Genomic DNA, 23426 nt, shown 5'->3' on the forward strand with positions numbered 1-23426 from the left:
GTTTTGATACATTTTTGCTGCTGCCTTCCCAGTGGCCAAATAAAAGATTTTTGCAGGTCTAAGGTCAACAAAACACTGCTATCACGGTTAAATAGCTTAAAAAGCCAGAAATATTAGGTAATTGTTGTCTTAATTCAACATGAATTGCCGCCATTACAGAAAACGAGTGCATTCTGCAGTGGCACTGAACTTTGGCATTGGATGCAAAACGTGTCCTCCATTATCGTCCAACACAAATGTAAGTCCTGGGGAGCCCGGCCTGGAATATGTCTTTGTCTTATGCATGTGTGAGAGAGACTTGATCAACATAGAGGAAATTCCGAGTGACAGCATGTTATTAATGCGTGCCTTGTTGCCTGTGTGTGTGCGTGCATATGGGCGTGTGTGAGCAGCGAAGCGTGAAGCTGTCACTCCGGTCACTAGCTCGGTCCTGAGCCACAAAAAGATGCTAATTAGCAACACACTGTTTATCAGCTCATAAAAATACAGTGACTGGGACGAGAGAAATAAAAAATTACATGGAAAGATAGACGATGGGATAATGGTGAGGAAAAGAGAAATAAAAGGAGAATGTGCCAGTGACAGGCAGTATGACAGGACAAGAAAGAGAGGAGGTTTGAGAGATTAAAAGCTTGAAAGCAGAGAGAATAAGATGGAAGGTTGAAAAGGGCACCCGAGGGATGGCAGCAAAAAGGGTGACGAAAGAAGGAAAAAGAATGGCAGCAGTTATGTGGTGTGAGAAGTTCTGCATTAGCCAACTCTGTTCACTTCACAAATGCTTCATGTCTCATTTTGCAAAGCACTCTGCATGTTTTTGGTTTTTCCACTTAATTCACTAAAATACGCCGGAGTCTCGGGGAGAAAACGCGGCATCGGGGTCGTGAATTAAAGGTCCCGAGCAAAATGTTAAACCCTCAAACTCAGAAGTTAATGACATGCGTCTTATCCCAATGGGCCCAAACAAAGCCGTCAGAGGGTGGTTTCATACACACATAAGTGGTGGCTTGTGTAAGGAAAAAGGATGATCACTAATTCAATTTGAGTGCTTCAATATGTTGTTTTGGTGGCGGTGCAGTGTTTTCATTATTTGTTTGCCCGAACTCTCATTGCTCTCAGAGACGGTACTTTTCCAACTGATCACTGACTTTTTAAAACACGTCTCATGGCACCTAACCTAACCTCATGGAAGGAATTGTTAGCCATCATTATTAGCCATTTTATATTCTCCCTTTTAGCCAATTTTCAAATCTTACAAACAATAAACCAACGTGGATGTTTTATTATGTTGTTAAAATTTTCATTCTAGACTTTCTAATGAGTGAACTTATCTAATTAGCTCTGTGCTGTGAGGTGATTTCAGCACACATTCTGACAGTCAGTCTTTGCAAAAGGTAAAGACTAATATGCATGAGAGATGGAGGCCAACAGGAAATAAGATGAAGCCTATGGTCTCAACCAGCTCGGCCCAGAGAAGGACAAAGCCTAAAAATGTGTGCGCATGTGGAAACCTGTGGAGGACTTTTCTGCATATGTACCCAGTGAAATGAGGCGCCATCTTGGAACACAGTAGGCCATCCCGCTTTTCTTAATACATCAGGTCTATCACAGACTCACACAGAGTTACTGGTACGAATTAAGTTTGTGAGACATTGATTTGATGTTTACTTACCTGTTGAGTGATGAAAATATAGATATATATATTTACCTGGTGTGTAAACATCTAGTCAGTCTGAGTTATGTGTGTCTCTATCTTTACATATTACAGAATGTGCTGTATGCTGCATCTCCTTTAGCCATTTAGTGGATACGCAACACATGGTGACAAAGCAACACCAGATGTTTTTGTATAAATTTAGAAGTGCTCTTCTGTCCTGTCCATTATTCTCTGCTCAAATCCTGTAATTTTATTATTATTATTATTTTGCATTTTAACCTGAGTTAAATGCTGTTTGGTTGACTCACAGGGTCATGACCTCTGAATCCAGTGTAGCTTTACTGTGTGCGACGTGATCCCCGTGGCATCACTGTTAGCAGCTCTGTGTTTTCTAACAGAGCCTTAGATGACTAGCATGAGCAACCAGAATCTGAGTCAGCTGAGCACATGTGAAATTTATTGACAACCGTGTTGCCATAGGTGTAACTTTATAGGGAGATGGGGAGACCTGTCACTAACAGTGATTCAATAAATAAGTTGTCCCTCTTTATATATCAAGGTGTCTCAGCTGTCCTAAAATGCATGAGAGAGACAAATGCAGAGAGAGACTGCAGTCTGTGGTTCGTACGTCAAATTCATTTACTCGTTTTGATGAGCAGCAACACAGCAGTCAAGCAAGAACATTTATCAGTTTTACATTTGAAAACTTTGCATTTAAATAAAATACATTTTAGTGAACCAACCAGCAGCTTGCTAACATCGAGCTTATGTCACATGAATGACAAGAGACGCTGGTTCTCTACCTGTGCCTGCCGCCCCGTCCATTGTGGACGGTTTCCTGTGTTATGAACGTCATGAAACAATCTTACTCAAACTAAATCTTGCAAATCACGATGACAAAATGGTTTTTAATCACTGGAAATGTAATGGTTCACTATAACGAAAGAGAGAATTTATTTAAGTGATAAAAAAAACATCTTAACGAGGAGTTATCTGAAAAAAAAGGGAATTGAATGAGATGTTTTTCACTCCCCCGGAAAGCTGCAAAATGATGATGTTCTGCCACCACAACAGATAAACCACATGAGCAAATGGGAGATTTTGTGTAATGTTTTAGTGATATTTAAACGGCTCTGAGAGCAACAATTTAACCTCTTAAAATTCTGAATTGAAAGCTTTGCAGCTTTTTTCCCTGCCTGTGTGACATCTTCTGCACACTTGCCTGTTGGTGACATTAGGTTTGTCATAGGCTACTCATTTCTCCTTAACAGGAAGCGGTGTGTGCGTGTGTGTGTGTGTGTGTGTGTGTGTGTGTGTGTGTGTGTGTAGATCACAAAGGACAGATGGAGCACAAAAATGCATCTGATATGGACAGAAGTGATGCCTCTCCACCTGAGTAGCATGCTGTACATTGATAATGAACATGTATTGATAAAATGATACTTTTGGCACCAATATTTCCTTAACAGATTTACAATGCTGTTCATTGTGGTAACCACTTAGCACTATCTGGCTATTCCCAAGTGCTTTCAGTTTGTGGATGTGTTTGTCTGGGTAGGCTGTACTGCTGCACCCCTTCAAGTAAGCTCTTGGTCATGATAACAGCAAAATCCAAGCGTAGGCGGCTAAATTGGGTTTTCTTCACAGAGAGGCCAGACTTACTCCCTTGACAGGCTGTTCACTCCTGTGCCTCCACGGGGCATAGCCAGCAGGGAGGTAACCTCAGGGCAGACCCAGGAAACTCCAGTGCGATAACGTCCCTGCCAGGAGCAGCTGCAGTTAGTGGCTGTGGAAAAGAGTTGTCCTGCTCTGTGGCTTGTGCTGCTCCAATCGATTTGAAACTGTTTCAAAACTGTTTAATTTTCTTCTGTCCCTTCAGTAGTGAAGGGGACTGTGTGAGGGAGATTTTCAATAAGCCAAGTTCTGAATAAAAAGGATTTAACAAGAAAAAGCATGTATAGCATAGCTAAAAAGCAGACAGGGAATGAAGGAAACTGAACATGTATGACACACACATTGACACATACAGCCAAATTAGGTCCTGCTCACCCTGTGTATATGTCTCTGTGTTAATTATAAATGTTTTTACAATGAGATTGAGGACATACATTTTTTAAAACAAGTCCACGCACAGACAGTGTCATCTTAAGACTGACAGCTCCCAGCTATGACTATGCATAATGGATTGACCCTGAATTAGCAGACAGCTCTTGCATGCAAATTTAGAGAAAGGCACACCAAGAAGACACATTTAAAAATAGACAAAAGATATGTTTTTTCGTCAAAGCTTTGCGGCCTTTATCTTGCACATTACATTTGTTTAAGTGAGCATCATCCTCAGAATATTCAAATAATAAACTGGCCAAAAGTCTCTCTTTGTGGTGGGTTTCCAGCTGACAAGAAAACTGATGTTTTAATTAGCTTAACCCTCAGAATGAGACACCGAGTTACTCAGTTTGGGTTCCAGGCATTACAATATTTATGAACTTTCCTCTGTTCATTATAGAGTGAGACGCTGCTGAGGAAAAGAGCTTTTTCTTTTCTTTTTTTGGACAAATGGAACAAAATTGTTCAAATAAATTGAATTAATCTAGAGGACGGTGATTTAATGCGAAGTGAAATTATTTTATTACTCTAACTGCAAACTGATGAGTCTTCATTCTTAGTTTAGGACAGTTTTTACTTCTACCAATAGAGGGCAGCAGCACTACTGCAGCCTCCAGAGGAGCACCCACGCTCCAAGTGGTCTTTTCACTTCACTTCTGCGCTGTTCACGTCCCAAAGAGCAGAAACGTGTGAAAGTCGGTGTAGTGAACCACTGCGGGATGACCGAATAACCAGGAATCTTTGCTTTAATCAATTAAATCCAAGTCTAACTACATTTTAATTCACATTTCGGTGTTGTCTCAAGTCATCGCTGCATTTTCAGCCAACACGGGAAGATAAATTAAGTTTAATTACATTTTTGACAAATTCTATCTATCAGACAGTTTTTGTGTCAGCAGCTGTTAAAACATTCATCAATGAAGCTGACACACACACACTCCCCCGTGATGATGCATTGAGCTATTTGGAGAGATGGCTCATAAAAGACGTGGCTCAAAACCAATATGTGATCACAAAGTAAATCATTAAGATGATATATGCGCCATGACAAACGCGAACGAGTTGCTGGGAAATCGGCTAGAATGTGCACTGTAATATGTCTCTGCTGCCATGGAAGTGAGTTTGGAGGTTTATTCCTCTGTGTGGGAAAGTGGGGGAGTTTATACAGCAGAGAGCGTTTCTGCGGGGAAGTTAAAGGACGAGTGAAAGTTTGTGAAGCTCTCTCACTCTCTGTTCTGGTGACATCAACTGAGAGAGAGAGGGAGAGGGAGCGAGAGAGAGGGTTTTGGGGGAAACCTAAGTACAAATCTGTCTGCCTCTCTTACTCTCACAACCTCCAGGCGTACCAGTCTGTGTTGCGCCTCCGCTCTCGCAACTTTTTTTTTATTTATTCCTGATTACAACTCCTCTGCAACTCTCACTCTGTGATCCCCGGGCAGCAGGGGGATGTTCTCCGGTACATCCTAGCTGAACATTTTCACCTTGGAAAGTTTAGGAGTCAAGCTGATAACTTGTTCTCGGAGAGTTTGTGAATGGGGGGGCATTTGGGGAGACTTTACGCATCGAGTTGAGAAATGTTCTAAAAGAAACTCATTTTCTTCATTTTATTCAATGGCAAGGGAGCTTTTTAATGGGATTCTGACTGAGCGAGCCTCTTGAGAGAAATTTGGTGAACTTCTACTACGACGAACTTGATTTGATTTCAGCTCCGGTCAACTTTTTTTTTAAAAATTTTAGCACACATTCGAGCGGCCTCTCTTGACCTTTGTCGGGATCCTTACTTCCACAGCGACTACTTCAGAAGCACGCAGATTTTCACTTGATCTCAGTTTGGGAGTAATTTGAGTGGATATCATGCCTCCGATCGGGCCGGAGAAGCGCGTTGCGCTCTGCCGGATTTGGGCTCTGACTTTTGCGCTGCTGGCGTGCGTTGCTTCGGTGACTGGATGCCCACACAAGTGCAGCTGCTCCGGGTCGCATGTGGACTGCCAGGGTCTGGGTCTGAAGACTGTGCCTAAAGGGATACCGAGGAATGCCGAGCGCCTGTAAGTGGAATTCCATGACAGATTAAGCAAACCCTACTTTGTTCTGTCTTCATCTGCCTGATGTGTTATCATGTGGCCTGATGGTGCGCTTTACTCTCCCTTCGTTTCCCTCTCAAGCTCGTACAATATTCCTGTGTGGACAACAGTCAATATTGTGCTGCTAAAGGTTGACATGTCATGCTCATTTAAGACTGGACGTTTCAAATTGTCTGCGAAAACGTCATGCTATTTATCTATTCCTCCGTGAGTCAATATGTGCCGTTTACGTGTAAATGAGTGTCGTTGCGTCCATGTTCACTGGGCCTTTGGAGTGGCTGAGTGATTAAGCTGAATAGCATTTCACCTCTGACCTGCAGTCATACGTTTATGTGTATACTTCAGCTGTGATAACTGTGATAAATGACTTTATGGAGGTGCTGATTTCTTAAAGCTCATGGGCTGATAAATGGAAAAATAATCTACTATCACATATACTTATGCCAAACAATGGGTTAGTTGAAAAATGACAAGTATTTCATACCATCTGGCTGAAAGCATATACTTCAGCCACTTTGGTTGTGCACTTAGTAGATGTTGCGAGTGAAACTGTCCCAAAATTCGCCGGTGACCCCAGTGAATGGAGACTGTAAAGAAAACAGTCCTGAAGCAACTGTTAGAGTGAGTATTTAAAGTTTTTATAAAGGTCAAAAGGAAAAGTGAGAAGAAGCAGTGAGCTCCTTAAATCTTTATATATTCTTCCGCGCTCCTTTTACTTTGCAAAGTATTTCACAGGTTCCTCAGTGATCTCTGTAAAAAAAAAAAAGTACTCTTAAAGAATTACTCTTTGTGCCTTTTTATGAACCTGGTGATAGTTAGTTTCAAATGATATTCATTCCTAAGGCAGAGACAGACCTCTGACACACTCCGCTGCCACCTCTAGCCCGATCTCGACACGTACACACCCACACAGCCACACTCATACACTCTCACAAATGCACACCTATGCTGTTAAGGTATGGAAGCGATTATGCACGATAACGGGGCAGCCAAAAGCTCTGCAGGGGATCAACAACAGACCTAACCCTGAGACAACAAACACAATCAGTAGGCAGTGGAGGGAAATGGGGGGGGGCTGTGTTTGTGGATGTGTGTGCGGGGGGTACTGGTGGCATATGAACACATTATTATTATTTGTGCACGCAGTTTTATTTTCTCATGAGTGTGTTTGCATGTACATGTTGCACCGCTTCGTATGATTGTGGTGAGTGTGAACAGTGAACCCCGTACCTCCTCCATCCCACAGGGTTGATGTGACCTCGAGGACCTGTTGGCTTTTACGCAGCAATCCCCCTAAGACATTTACACCTTAGGAAAATAAATAATTAGATCGGGCTGCGATGGGGACGTGGGATAAGGGGGTCCCCTGCCTCTTGCTGGGGTCCCCTGGGTGGAATATTTGGGGTAGCAGCACCCCCACCTTCTTCTTTCACTCCAGAAACTATGTGTTTATGTTTCCCTGATTTATCCAGGTCAGTGTTTCAGCTGTGGCCCAGAGTTGCTCTGTTCCTCCCTCTTTCTCTCCCTCTCTGCCTGCCTTCATCTCTCTCTCACTGTCTGCAGATATATTTTAGGGAGTCTAAGATGGGAAACATTAAAATGGATGAGATTCCAGTTCTAAAGGTTGGGGCAGATGGGGAAACTTTTTGGGAAAGAGAGATGAGCATTATTGCCCTAAGCAGGGATTTGGGTTTGACAGCTGGGATGAAGTCCATGTGTACAACGGATTCTAACAAAAGTGCCAAATTTGTTAAGCTCTGAGTAAAAATGCCTCATGTCAATCAAAGTAAAGTTATCCAAATTTTCCGATTGATTTTTCAAATATTTTCTTAATTTTATCATTTTGTACTTTAGATATACTTTTAAATGATTCTATTCTGTAAAAGATTCACATGATCAACTACTTTGTAACATCCTGTTTCATTTACAAAAAGAGGGACATATTTTGTGGCCTAAGGGAAGAAGGAGAAATGGAAAGCACTACAATACAGCTAAATTGTGTTATATTCATTCATACTCTTACACTTTCCTAATCAATAATAAGTAATTAATGTAATGCAAATGGTGTACATGACTTTTGTTAGGATGATGTCAGTGTGAGGGTATAAAGGAGCGCTTTATGGTAACAAGAACTGGCAATCAGCATTAAAACTAAGTGAAGAGTCTCAGATATTTACATTTATTGAATGTGTTGTTTCAGAACTTTCCTGGCAGCAAGATGTTCCACCTAGTCAAAGGTGGTCGTAATGTGTATGTCACGGTGTTGAGGTAACTGGCTGGACATTGGCTTGCATCAGTTTGGCAACAAAAGTGCACAAGGGAACAGAGGACTTGAGTGAAAACCTGTTTCCAGTGTCGGATTCCTTCACCTTGGAGGCTTAAATGATTGCTCAGAAAAGTTTGTAGCTTTCTTGCTCCATCATGGAGGTTGTAGTCATCTTGTATTCACAGCACGTACAAAAGATTCCCATGATGACCAAAAGCTGTGGTCCAAAATGTCCATGGAACCTTCAAAAGTTTCAAATCACTGTTGTCTGCTACCACAATAAGTACTTTGCTGTTAGTCTGCATGATCAGTAGGTTCCAAACACTCATATTATGGACATAATATACAGTTTCTAGTGTGGTTAGCTATTTACCTTTGACACAGACAACTCTGTTTGCTTATGTTGATCACAAATGGAAAACAGGGCAGGATAGTGATGTGACTGTAGCTCTTGAAAGTAAAAATTCAGTCTTCATTCAACTCTTTTCTAAATTCTGTTGCTGATCCACAACAGAACAAATGTAGAAAATCACTGTGAATTTCTGGACTCATTTTGTCATTTGGTTGAGTCTCATGCAAAAAGGAATTAGCTAATCCACAAAATACAAATGTTACGCATTTCTTAAGAGTGTCACAGTTTCACAGAAATGTTCAAACAGTCACATATGGAGAAAATCCATAGAGGAGAGGGGATACAGTTTTCTCCACCAAAGAATTTCGTGCAACAAAACCACAAGACATGTGGAGTTTGAGCGAGAGACATGACGCTCGCCTTATCTTGAGTGGAAAATCTTTTTCAGCTACTACTCTAGTGCTGCTTTTATCGCTCTTTTGAGCCACATGTACTGCATCAAACAAATTCAGACAGACTCCGTGGATGTTACTGAAAACAAATGTAGAAAATCACTGTTAAGTGATGGAGAAGAACATGATACAGAGGGAAATCGGGCACAAGAAAAACATTAAGTACATGATAAAATAACTTCAGGACATGTAATACTGAAAAAGTATACAATGCAAAACGGACAGAATTCAATTCAAATAGGAAAATAATCATCGGTAAGGTTCTTTAAGCTTTAGAGTTTGTCCCCGGTTACTCTCTGTATCACACACAGTATGTCTTTGAAGCCAGTTCACTTCCACCGTATCCAAATGCAAAGGGTGAGAGGAGTACTCAGAGCCAGAGTCCACCTGTCATAACTACTGAATGAATCTCTTTAAAAACCCTGTTTTCATCGCTACAGTAAACAGAGCATTTGGAAAGGTTAACGAGAGAAAAACAGTGGTGGCCTCCTCTGTTCACTCAACACACACACACTTACACACACACACACATGCACTCACAGGCAGCCTCGCAGATTACCTCAGGCCAGTCAATTCCGTAATGTCCTCCTTGGGAAGCCACTTGAGACCTCATTTGCATCTAATTTGAGTGGAAGGTTTTCAGGGGGGGGAGGCTTAAACAGGCTTAACGATGCTGTGTAAAATGAATTGGAAAGCAGGGACAGCTTTTCTCTGCTGCGTCCAATTCGCACCTGCCCTACAGGGGCTGTATTGACACACACACACACCCTGGAGTGTTGATTTTTAGAGCTGCAAATTCCAAACTTTTGTGCCAAATGCTGTGAAATGTGGGGGAAATTGAATGCAGTAAACTCTAGAGGGGCCTGTCAATTGATTGACGTACAATCAGGACATTTTTGTGTCTGTGTGTTTGTGCTGTGTGCGTTTGGATGTCCGTTTGTGTGTTATTAAAGTTTTTCTTTTTTAAATGCACTTACATATGTGTATCACATCTGTATACATGTACTGTTCGTCAAACTGAGCATGTGTGAATGAGTTCACTGCTGGAAGCTGCCTGAACCGACTTTGCACAGACTAACTCTGGTTTTAACTGCCTATTTTTTGTTCTCTCTCTAACGGCGCTTTGAGGAAGTTTTGGCAAGGTTTTTACGAGCAACACCTTCTCTGCTTTCTTTAGCCTAGTCTGGCGCTTTCTCTCTGTCTGTCTTTTTATTTCCCTCCCAAATCAGCATCTTTGCCCCATTTTTGTTTCTTTCGGACATCTCTCGCTCTTTCTCCCCTTCCCTCTACCATCCCTTTTTCTTCTTTGTGTTATTTTCCTTTGCTTTCTTGCCTTCTGTTCTTCTTCTTCTGCCTCTCTTCGCTCATCTCTCCCTGACCCCCACCTCCCCCCTCTCCAACACACACCTTCAGTTTGCCAGCAGCATCTCTCCAGTAGAGTTTTCACAGCTCCCATTTCCTATCGCCTTGCCAACCTACCACGGAGTGCACAATACAGTCTTGCCTGCGTGTGTGTGTGTCTGTGTGAGAGAGAGTGTGTTCAAGCGGGCATCAGTGTAAGTGTGTTTCTGTGTAGATTGGACACACGCACACACACAGCTTCTGCTTCTGGCTCTTATCAAAGCTTGGTGTTGATTGGTCAGTGGATGCTTTAGCCACCACACCCTCCGCCATGAAACAACATTCCATGGTGGGACTGGAATCTTTCTGTGTATGTGTATGTGCGACCTTTGAATACTTTGTTGCTAACTTGTGCTTGTAGCAGACCAGCTAATTTGTGCTGACACAGTTCCCATCCCCTGAATTTAGAATGATTTGATTGGATCAAGCGCATTTTGTAATCACCGAAATACTGTGCTGCTCACTCCAGTTTTGGACCAGCTCCTTTAAGTTGTGGCCCGAGTCACTTCAGATATTATTGTGTTGTGTAAAACTGTTTTGCCACAGCCAAAAAGTCTGATAGGTCATAAGTGCACTCCAACTGTTTGGATGATTCCCATGAATCTCTGCTAACCATGCTGTTTTGGTACTTTGCCAACATTCTTGGAAACCACCAAGCTTATTAGCAATCTGTTTTGTTTGTGCAGTATTTCTGTTTGTGTACGAGACTTTGAGGGAAACTTCAGTCAACACACATGCTTTGGCAAATGTTGAATAAAAGCCATCATTCATTGAAGAGTGTTCATGTGTTATCGTGGGTATGATGGTGATGTAATACATCTGAGGAGCAGCCGAGTGTTATTGCTATAGCAGACAAGTCTAAACTAAGAAGTAAAAACCACAATGAGCTTTCTGTTCTCAAACAGACTCTTAATGTCACGCCTATCATCTGCGGTCATCTCGTGGTAACCATTTTGTGTCTTTCCACTATGTTTGATTCAGTAATGGTATGCCAAATGGCACAAGTGAGGCTAACCAATATTTAGGCTCCAGTTCTAGGTCAGTGGGTGATGTTCTCTTCCTCATGTTTCTCCAGTTGACCTTTCTATATAATGACTTTCATTCTGCCAAGATGGCAGCAGCCAGCTGGCAGTGACAATGAGTTCTGCCCTTCTGGGAAACTGAACAAGCTGGCAGCGTTAAAACATACACACATTCACTGTATTCACATGTGCTGTACACGCAAACAGGCAAGGAGGTGCGCACTCACACACACACACACACACACACACACACACACACACACACACACACACACACACACACACACACACACACACAGTCTTGTTTCCATCGCTTTTGGGGACATTATGTGTACTTGCATTAGTTTCCTGAAGGCCTAATCGCCACCTGACCATAACAATAAACATTACTTGCTTAATCCTAACCCCAACCTCAACTGAACCTTAAAGAAAGTCTTCACCCTAATTTTTAACAATTTACACTGCGGGGACATGTCCCCATAAGTAAGACATGTCATCACAATGTGACTGCGTAAACAGATTTTTTTCTCTACAAGCACAGGAATATGTGTCCACACACACACACGCACACACAAAAAAAGACACTAGCAGACACTTAAAAGTATATATGACTATACACATAATTGTTCTCTCCCTCACTCACATAATGTGTTCCTATCCCTAAGTTTAGCAATCATGACTATGTCAACCCCGACTTAATTCCGAATTTAACCCATGCAGGAAAATTGTTTAGTTTATTACAACTTGCCTCAGTTTTCTATTTCTTTCCCGTTCTGTTTGTCCAGTGCACTCCTCACATTTACATATCAGATTATATTGCATGAGAAATGAGGCATCAGGCAGGTTGTAAACAAGCTACAAACCAACAACTGGATTATCCAAACCACTTTATTTGGAGGATAAGTAAGCACTCACTTTTCTGTGTGTGCTCACATGCTTAAAGTATGTTGGATCAAAGTTGGACCAGAAGAAGCCTTCTTAACTGTGATGGATGTTCACATCAAACAATTTTGGGTGATTATTTCACAGTTTGCCTTCATTTCCTCTTCAAAGTAAGTTTTGTTAACCTGAGGGTTAGTTTAAAACAAACCTGTATGGCTGTCTGACTGCTCGTGGTTTGTGCCTTTTTTAAAGCAATGTTAGAACTTCTGACTAAATGCTAGAATATTTTACCAATTAACTTTGTGTTTAGAGAGACATTATTACATATAGGAATGATGACTTGATGGCCAAAATTACTAAAATAAGACCCATTTTGTATGAAACTTGAAGTTTCTTTAAATCCTCAAAAAACTCTTTGAAGTAGTGAGGGCCAGCAATTACGTCCTCGTTTTCCAGGACCGAAGGTCCTCACAAAGATAGTACAGAAACACACTGACAAATGGATACACACTTGAAAAAGGTATATTTATATTCCGAATTGAAATACACAGACATGCATGTAAACACATAAGTGAATTTATGCATGCGGCCACACACATTCAGTGTACACTCATCATTTGGCAAGCGGAGGCACAAATACACACACATACACAGTACTCTCTCAAGCTTTCACTGGATTAAACATGCAATTAGTTGTAGTTGGAAACTTTGACATATGACGAGAGAGGGACAATGACTGTGTCACTTAGAAACAACCCGGAGTCACGAATGACCTTCTGTGACTCTTTGCCGAAAGGGAGGCCATCAGCCTTGGAGGACTTCAGAGTGTGAGCCTGTGTGCCGTACGCTTGCAGTCGTTTGATGTTAACAAGCTGTCCCACTGTTTTGTTAGGCCATTGTCACCAAAGCAAAATATCATATCCCTTCTGCAGGGGCTTTCTTTTATCAGTGTGGGTCTATATGGGAAGTATCCCTCCCCAATAGGGGTGCATATTTGTGATTTATCACCATGGTCTGGGTGCATACTGATTCTGATTGACTGCAGTGGGTCAACCGATTCCTGATAATGGACACCTAGAAGTTACTGTTTATATTTAATTAATGCACTGACTGCAGACACTTCCACATTATAAATTAAATTACATAAAAGATAAACCGAATATCACAACTGAATATAGTCCTTCAGTGCCTCATCCTCACCACTTGATGGCCAGCATTACATAACATAACATGCAGCCTACACAGTCTCGAACTTACTGATACTTGAGCGATCATCTCACACCCCATTCACTCAACTCACTCAACTCACTATGTAAAGCTGTGGCCGACAGTACACATGGACTCGGTTTGTTGGTGAAAAGTCTTGATGTTGATTTGGGGACAGCAAAAATCTTGCTAGCATAATGTTAGACAGAGCAGAGCAGACTAGACGTATCATCTATTGCCAAATACTATCTGAGGATTGTCCTATTTACTGGAACAGTGAACAGTGTTTCCACTGGACGGAAACCTTATGGGATGAAAATGACAGTGTTCCAGGTATTAGTCAACCCCTCATGTGGTACGAGGAAATTTTATTTTAGTGCCCAATGAGGTGTCTTTTATGAGGAAATAATGGTTGACGTGTAGATCAGAACCGTTCAAAGCACAGTGGGCCTTTACCCTTAGTTATTTCTGTGCATAGGGCAGTCATACAATATGTGGTCACAGTATGAGAGTGTGACTTGCACCATAATTTTCCCTTTTTGGTCCAACATTCAGCTAAAGGTGACACTGTTAGACCGGAAGCTGTGGAAAAATTGATCTCGCCACTGTGCTTGAGTTTGTTTTCCCATCTCTCTGTCTCTCTTAACCTCTCTCATTCTCCTGTCCTCATTCGCTTTTTTTTTCCTGTCTTGGCCTCTGTTGTGGAAGCAGCAGTGCTTGTTCATGTCAAGTGGATTCTCATCGTCCAAATTACCCCTTCATCCCCACCCCACCCCATTACTTACAGTAGAGCAGTAGTAAATCTCAACAAAAGCAATGCAGCCCTATAAACTCCAGCAAAGAAAAGAGCTAACCAAATACAGCACTGGTTTACAGCCCCTTTGGCTCGTGGCTCTAAAAGAAAGGGATGCTTGCAGGCGACTCCCTAATGTGGTCAAGCCTGCGTGGTTAACAGCAATACCAAACTATGAATTTCCTGAGGTTGAGCAGCATTAACATTGAATAGAGACTATGAGGGAGCGAGGAATGAATTCTGATCGACAGAAAACAAAGCAGAAGATGATGAAACACAGAGAGGAGGCACATTACTCCTTCACATTTCAACTAAATCTGGGGTATTGAACGTGAAAGTCGCATTAATGAATAATTGAAAAGATAGGTAAGCAGGAGAAGAACAGAAGGACCAGACAGAAGGAAAAGCAGATCATTGAAGGGTGAAAAAGAAAAAAAAGTCAGACAGAATGACAAAAAAAAATGCTAACATGGGAATAAAAGTCAGTCAGATTAAGACAAGATCTTAAGTGCAGATGAAACAGTGGGAGCTGTGTTATTATCATTCAGACAGGATTGCCCTTTATGGAGTGAAAATGTCCTTTAGTCTGCTGTAGGGAAAATATTTTCCTGACTAATGGCCCTTTTATCATCATTGTCTTCCTTGTTCTTCTTCTCTTGACGTTCCTCTTTTTTTCTGGGAAAGAAGTTCTCCCATTTTAGTTTGTCTCAGCATAGTTGGCATTCTAGACATTTCAGATGTCTAGAATAAGCCAAGATTCTTACTCAATGTCACACATGTGTGGTGAGGAACTTTGGATAAATAAAATGTTAAATGTCAAGTATCAGAATATTTCTGGGAAGCTTTTAGAGCCTACACAAGAAAGAATCTTCAACAGTGGGGTCACTGTTTTGCTGCAATGGCTGTAAACCCTTCATACCAGGCAAACAATTGTCTTCTAAACAAATTTCCTTCAGTGTTGTTAGCAAATGTTTGCTTTTGCTGTGTAAATTCTACTTGTGGCTGAATTCTATGGCGATTTGTGAAATTATTTTTACAGCTGCTAGGAAGCCAGGCTTGAATAATTTGGTTGGTTTGGTTTTAATTCAGATTCATTTAAGTACTGGAGATGCTGAGTTTAATCAGATCGCTTCAATGTTCATGTGCACAACCACACGACAGCTGATGTAAAGACTGCGGATGCTCGGTTTTAAAGGTAGCGCCACCGACAGATATATGAGTTTGTGTTTGAGTTCTCAAAGTTATGCGATGCTGTGTAGGAAATTTCATTGAGCCAAATGAAGGAAAGGTGGGTTATGATCTAATGTTGAAGGCAGAAGACTTGAGAAGTGCTGGGCTGGGGAAAATTAGGGAAAGACAAGTTAAGTCAAGGAAAGATACCATGAGACACAGAAAGAGACATCCACGTAAAAGTCCACTGTGAAGGATTTAGTGGCTCCTGTGTGCTGCGTTTGGCCCAAAAATGTGAAAAGCCCTCTGTGGAGCCAGCAATTAGTTTGTCCAATCTGGGCTGCTGTAGAAACGTGGTGATGCAACACACTGATTCTCAGTTTCAGGTGATTAGACACTAATGAAAACATAATTATGAATATTATATTCCATTTCTGCACTTAAATTCCCCTAAATGCTACACACTGGACTTGTAAAGCATCTTTAAAACAGCTCTTGTCTTTGCTCATTTGCTCTCATTTGTACCTGTGGCCTCTTCAGGGCTGAAGCCTGGAATTCAGAAATTGGAGAAAGTCCTGAGTGCTCAGTTTTTAAAACACTTCTTTATTTTCTAAATAAATACAACAATATTTTGTCCCCTAGTCTATTTATGTTTGGCGTGAAAATAGTCACATTTAAGGAAAAAGAATATTGGCCTCAGCCTCAGCCTGTGATTGCCCCAAACGTCCTAGTCATGATTACTGTGTATCCCAGAGAGCAGTTCTGTAATAGCTCACTGCCTGTTAGCATCACTGTGACAGATTCAAAACAGCAGCAAACTGTTGCACAGACCAAATTTCCCATCACTTGAATACTGTTGCGGACAACAGACGCAGGAACCGAACCTCTTGTTCTTCTGACTGCTTCCCATGATTACATCTTTTAGGATGTATGTGACATGTAATTGTTTGTACAGTAACTAAGAAGTTGCAGTTGAGTCTCATACTTAAACTGGTTAAGGTTTCTTTCTGCAAACTTGAGTTCTTCACTTGAGTATGTTACCTAAAAATGTAAATTGCAGCTTAAAGGTTTACGTTCCATTTAAAAGTTTAATATATGTTTTCTGGTTGTTGACTTGTTTCTAGCCAGTTTACTTTTAACCAAGCTAGCCATTATACTGGCTAACTTATATTTATTTATATTTCACTTGTTTTACTTTCGTAAAGCTGCTTTCCTTATTACTGTTCTAATTCATTTTTACATAACTTATTTCAAACAGCTTCCTGTAAAAACTACAAAGGCCGACTCTTCTTTAAAGTGTGTTTTGCATGCTGTACAGAGGTGCACGTACCTGCAAAGTGAGAGCAGAATAAATATGTTCATTTTAATCTAACTAAATGTTTTTATTCTGGCAGGTTTGGCTTCTAAACTGCCTTCAGTTCCGATTGGGTAAAAGCTTTTGATGTAAATTATGCAACTGCCTTTTAAGCTTAATTTTAAGTGAGATTACAGTTAATGATTAAAAATATAATCATCTGAGCAGCTGTTGCTAAATGCCATGATCAAAGATTTGCAGTAGATGAACCGAAGCTGTAACAATGGCTGATCCTGAAGCTTGACGCCTGCCCCCTGCAACTGGCGATGGGCGCACTGTAGAGGATGGAGCCCACAGGAAAAGGAAGAAGGCAATTAGGATTCCTTGCGTAACTGGGAGATTTACAGAGCGAAATTGAGCATACCTATCTCAGAGAGAGAGAGGGAAATGGAGAACAAGAAAGGAGGAATGAGAAAGTGAAGACCTACAAGAGCTTTGTGCAAACTAACAGGAGATTAGGACAGGAAGTGAATGCATTTGCTAATGAAGCATCGAATAGAGAGCAACAAAGGATGAAAGGGAAAGGACGGAGAGATAGAAAGATAAGGATGTGCCTGATGGAGTGAGAGAAATGGTAGAACAAGGAAATGTCACAGTGTTGCTGTGAAACAGATAGAGAGACAGAACAGAGGGAGGAAACTGCGTGTAGCAGTTAGTCGTTATTACTTATTGTTGTATGAGATTGAGAAAAGAGAGGGCAAAGGTCAAGAAAACAAAAACAGGCCAAATTGAGATTGGAGGACCAGTAGAAAAGCCCAACACATCGAACGCTTTAACTCATGTATTCTCTTAATATTTCACAGTTTGCTGAAGTGGCGGTCGATTCAACTTTTCATGCCACTGAGCTCTTGGGAGTCTTTGTCACCTGATCTGTCATTTGTTTAACATTGTACTCCAGCAGTTATTTCTCTTTTTTTTCTCAGTCTCTGTGGTGTAGCCAGCTCAATAAAGCCGGGCTGTAAATGAATCAGACCCCCACACACACCAAACCTGTGTGTGTGTGTGTGAGTGTAAAGTCAACCAAAGTGCCGGGAAAAGCCAGCCAGACTGTAAGGTTCACTGGTTTCAGTGGTCTGGGGTGAGATGTGGTTGTTGTGTGTCCCTTACTCTGTGAGTGTGTGTGTGTGTGTGTGTTGTATGGTATATTAATTCCCTGAACACCTGCTGTTTGCATTCTTGTCTTATCCCATTGTTGCACACACACACACACAGACACACACACGTTCTCCTTACCTCTGCCTGTAATGGAAACAAACAGCGGTTAGAGCTTTTGTACTAAAGCCTCTTGTTAGTTGTCTGACTGCCAGCTGGTCAGTTAAATTTAAAGCCAAGTTAAGCTTTACTGCTGGGTGGGGTGGACGCCCACACTTCAACAGACCAGGTGCATAAAATTGGTTGCCTTACTGGCTTGAAGTTGTTTCGATCCTCAGCAGCTTTAAATCATTTTTTAATCGTTTTAGGTTGTGTGCAACAACGTTCTCTTGAGCAAATTTTATTGGTTAAGAGTAATGGCTGCCCACTGTTTCTCTGCCTCCACCCTAACTTTTGTGTGAGACAGACGTTTTATTGCCTGGTTTTCATCTATATGTATTTATTGGTTCATGTAGTTCGTTGCTTTTCTGTGTTAAGGCTAATGTTGCAGCATTGCCTTATTTCAGCAGAGCGCTGAAACTGTGTTGTTTGGGTGGGCGGCAGAAGGATGAAAACATGCAGGCATATTTGGCAGATGTTGGCGGTGGTCCGGACTTCATTAGTGTTCAACTAGCAGAGTGTGTGAGCGCTGTGAACCTGCCTGTGTCGGTGCATCTTAGTGTCTGAATAATGCACTCTTGAAGACCAACACCCACACACACACAGTTGGGTGTAAGCACATTTGCTACTGAAAATGACAACTGGGTCAACTGGAAACCAGCATGTGCGCTGCCATGTGGTCCACTTTGCTTTGGGCTTAAGAAAGAGCCCTAATGATCCTGAAAGTGTAGAGCTATTGCCACCATGTCAACTCTGCAGCCATTTGCTATAAAGATTCCCTGATGCAACCGCCTTTGACTGAAAGTTGTGCAGTAACAGATGGTGGTCATAGCTACTGATCATTTTCTATTGTGTTATGTTTGTGTCCTTGATTGCTATCTTCATACTTAGAAATTCCCATAGTATTAGAAGTAATAAGCATAAACTGTCAGCTGTCAGTTGGTGTGCTTTTTATTTGTTGGTTTTATCATTTGATTTCACACCACATCTGGTTTGTCTCTGCCAATGGCCTCGACTCTCTTGTTTGCTTTTTTCTTCTTTGTTTTTTTTTTTTTTTTTGTTCAGGCACTGATGTTAGATAGGTCGATGCCTTTGCTCTCCACCTGGCCCTGTATCCTCACTGTTTGTTGGTCTCTGTAACGGTTTCCCTGGTGAGAGCAGAAGTTTCCACTGTGAACAAGAGAAAGATGGAGATAAGGAGGGAGAGATTAGGAGAGACGGCACAGGAAAAAGAAAAACATGGGAAAAATGTAGCCAACTGTAAAAGAGTGAAAGATTGACATAAAAGCAGAGAGATTAGAGGGAAGAGGAAAAAGAGACGAAGCCAAAGAAAAAGTGTTTAGTCAACTGTGAAACAGTGAAAGATAAGACAACAGAGAGAGTGTGAGAGCAGAGGACACTGGAAAAGGGGGAGATTGGAGAGACAAAGTAAGAGTGGAGAGGAGGACTGGGAACACAGGAGTGAAGCTGGTTGTGAAGGACGGACAGATTGACATTAAAGAGCGGTGACTGGGAAAAGATTTGATTTAAGACAGGACGGATGCAACAACAACAACAAAAAAACTTCGAGATTGTAGCTAAATGTGAAAAGATAAGTAGAGATAGATGGCAGAAGAGTAAGACAGGGAGGAGAAGATGTATGGAGGTGGAGTGATGAGGAACAGAAGTTTTCAGATGGGATACTGCCTCCGTGTCGCTCAAAAGTAGGTGCATACTTGAAATTTCAATTGAATAAGGAAAGAAAAAACCTTTTCTTTCATCATGGAAGCAGCTTTTTCCTCAAGCTGAAAATGGTAAATCAATGCTGTATTTAGTTTTTCACCACATCCAAGAAGGCTTATCAAGCTGACTCTCTTTCCAGAGAGCTGGAAATTACACACATACCGAAAGCCTCTGACGACAACAAGCAACATCTAGTCCGGACGACGGCGAAGTGGCTCGCAAAATGGATGAGACCAGGATGGAGTTTTTGTCATTTTAAAGGCAAGGCCACTTGGCCTTCAGTGGGGCAATCTTTTTGAGGGCACGAAGGCTTCATGCCAGGGCACCGAGTCCATAAGTGAAAAAACACAATTTTGATTTCACTTACATGGAGGAATCCACTTCTTAAAGCTGCAAGGCCTTCTTAATACCACATCTAGTGAGATAAAAACACAATTTCTGTTGTCATACCAGTAATTTATTTGCAGTTCAGATTTAGGAGTACATTTAGGATCACATACTATCAGTACAATCACTGAAGCCTCAGTCAGCATGCCAAAATATGCTATTGTGATGTGTTAGAAGTATACCAGGGCTGCAGCCTCACTAAAGCTATCAGCATATTGTGTATACAACATCTAAACACATACCATATTACATACATCTGGAAAACTGCATGATTTCTTTGCTGTGGGGTCACAGAGGCCTCGGGTGTGACTATAATCCTTTGAAAGATTAACAGATGCTATAAATATATAGAGAGTATTATTGCAGCCCAACCAGAGTTTTTTTTTAAGATGTTTTATATTATCATCTTAGGTTCTGTCTCTCATATCAAGAATCCTGAAGTAGAAACCTCATTTGACCGGGACCTCATTCTGAGAACTTGTTTGTTGTTGCTTATGATTTAGATCATCGTAGTTGGTGGTCTTTGATCAGCGGTTATTTCATGCAACCTCACATTGTATGTATGCAGATGAGATACTGAAACTACTAATTATGCTGGAACCCATTCAAGGACCCCTTGTGGACCCTGGACCACATTTTGGGCTTTGGGAAGTGCTGCCCTTGCCCACACCAGCCCTCCCTGTTTCAGGCCGGGGTATGGCTCTTATTAGTGGTCCTTGCCATGGCTGTTTTGGGGAAGACTTTTGAAACCTAATATGGTCTTAAATCAGATTTATAAATGTTTAGGTGTATTATGAAAGACACACACGCAGGCTGCCTTGGCAAAACTGGACTCTGTTTATGTGTATGTGTGAGTATGTGTGTCTGTGAGTGAGAGAGGGCAAGTGAAAGCTTACAGAGTTGGGGAAAGGGAGTCGTGTGTGCGAAATAAGAGAGAAAGTTGTGTGTGTGTGTGTGTGTGTGTGTGTGTTTTTTTTCCTTGCTCTAATTCCTCCAGTACGACAGCGTTTCAATAAACAACATACTCGTATAAAGGGAACCAGTCTATACACACACTCTCAGGCAGTCAGTTCATATTGCAGCATGCATACGTTGTGTACCCGTAGTTAAAACAGATTGAATGACAGCCAGGAAACATGATAAGCTTTTAAACTCTGATGATGAAAAGAGAAAATAATTTCATCCTACTTTTTTTTTTTTTTTTGCTTCTCAGTGTGTGTGTGTGTGTGTGTGTGTGTGTCTAAATGTGTGAGTGTGTGTAACTCTCGTGGTGCCTGTACGGTAGGAATGTTTGTGTGTTTTGGTTTCTGTTTGTTTGTGTTTGTATGTTTGTGTGTGTGTGTGTGTGTGTGTGTGTGTGTGTGTGTGTGTGTGTGTGTGTGTGTGTGTGAACACATATGTGTGGGCTTATATGGTGTGGGGCATTCTCACGCTCTGTCCTGCTGCCACAATTCAGCTGAGCGAGAGAGCACACACACACACACACACACACACACATTCACTCTGTGGCTCTTCACTGAAGTTCACTTGTCTGCTTTAAAGATGTACTGTTCTGTGTTATATTAAGTTTGTACTGTCGATTAAACTAAACAGTCCCCTGTGTTGGTCTCTTTGTAGGGATTTGAACAGAAACAACATCACCAGAATCACTAAAGTGGACTTCTCTGGCATCAAGAACCTCAGGATTCTGTAAGTTTCTTTCTTGCTTTGTTTCTTTCAACATTTTGTGGTGATAAAACATCATTAAAAACAGATTTTCTGCCTTAAAGAAAGCAGCGACTTGCAACAAAAAAGTAACATGCAGTCACAGTGCTGCAAAACACAAAATACACAAAACTAGTAATAATTTCTTTTACCCATATAGATGATCTTTCTCCTGCCAGTTATGAAACTGCAGTATTTCGTCTTTGGGGACTTGATGTTTAATCTGCCATATACCAGATGGACTGAAATGAACTACCCTCCACCCACCCCCGCCTACCTGTATTTGTGTTTTTATCCCTTTTTACTAGGAATCCCATTAACAAAAAAACTGCCATGCTGTAGTAATTAGGCAAATGCTATATTTACTTAACAGGCCTATAGGGGAAACAAGTCTCTATAAAATAGAGTTTCCCATCCTAATTGGGGAATTCGGGGCAGGAGAGAATGCAAGTGTCCTGTCCAAGATGTTGCATTTAATAATCACCGAATATTTACAAGGTTAACTAATAGAGTGTAAGTGGGCTAACATGTCAGTAACAAGCAGTAAGACTCATTTGCGACAAGCAAAACGGCAATAAGATGTTAAACTGGAGCGGATATCATCTGCTGAGATTAAACAGCTGAAAAAAATGTTTGCAATATCTGGACAACTGTTAGCATGAAATTCGAGTCATAGTTGGGGGAATTCAGAACTTTCAAAATGTTGTAATATTGGGAGATTATTTAAAGATGCACAAAAGGCTGGTATGCAAAATTGTGCACATATAATTAAACTACAAAATCACAATGTGAACGCACCATATAAAATCATTACTTTTCACTTCCTCACAGAGGTGCCAAAGTGGAATGATACTTTAAACACGTGTGAAGAACATAATGCACAGCATATGGAGAATTTCTGATGTTATGCATCGGACAGATGCAGCAGGTGTTTGTTGTGTAAGATGACAAACAGCTTAAAGGATCACTTGATAAAATACTTTATAAAACTTGATGTTGTTTCCAACCTGAGCTAACTTGATGCGTCAAAGCTGGTGATTCCAACCATTCATCTGTTCAGAAATTGTTGTTTGTTTTTGTTGTTTGTTTTAGGGGGCCTCCAAAAGGGGCTGAAACACTCGTCCATTTCAAGTTATTTCCAAAGTCGATTTACTGACTACAAACATGTAGCTGTCAGTAAAATGGACATTTTAGTCCATTAGACTCCTATAGTCTGCTTTCTGCCAGTGTAAAAAAGTCCAGTGACAATATCAAGTTATAGCTGATGGTGCTCTCGCTTGTCTAACTTGTCACGTCTAAATTGCTGCACTCAGTAGAGTGTGACTCTTTGTCTCCTCTCAGCTGTCCTAATTGACTTTAAGGGCTCTCCTGCTCTTCTGCCTCAAGTGGCTCAAATATGTGTGTGTGTGTGTGTGTGTGTATGTGTGTGTTTCGGGCCCATAATAACTATAATCACTGTTGGCTGCATGCAGCTTCCCTCCTCACTCTGTTTTAACCAGACCGTCAGATAAAAATATACTCCCAGCTTAAGCTACGCCTGAATATGTTGATGCATGTGTGTGTGTGTGTGTGTGTTGGCATTTGTAAATACACTTGTTTAACTTATAACCATACATGGAACTT

General features: G+C 41.3%; 1 protein-coding gene across 1 annotated transcript in view; it reads left to right on the plus strand.

The window, feature by feature from the left end:
- Nucleotides 1-4707: 4707 nt before the first annotated feature.
- slit3 (slit homolog 3 (Drosophila)) overlaps nt 4708-23426 on the plus strand; it is a 227626-nt gene continuing 208907 nt past the window's right edge. Inside the window, exons 1-2 of the mRNA XM_046405716.1 lie at nt 4708-5805; nt 21717-21788. Of these exons, the coding sequence (XP_046261672.1) occupies nt 5615-5805; nt 21717-21788 (263 nt within the window). The 5' untranslated portion in view covers nt 4708-5614. The remainder of the gene's footprint in view (nt 5806-21716; nt 21789-23426) is intronic.

The sequence above is a fragment of the Scatophagus argus genome, chromosome 12, assembly GCF_020382885.2.
Source record: "Scatophagus argus isolate fScaArg1 chromosome 12, fScaArg1.pri, whole genome shotgun sequence".
In the NCBI taxonomy this organism is placed as follows: Eukaryota; Metazoa; Chordata; class Actinopteri; family Scatophagidae; genus Scatophagus; species Scatophagus argus.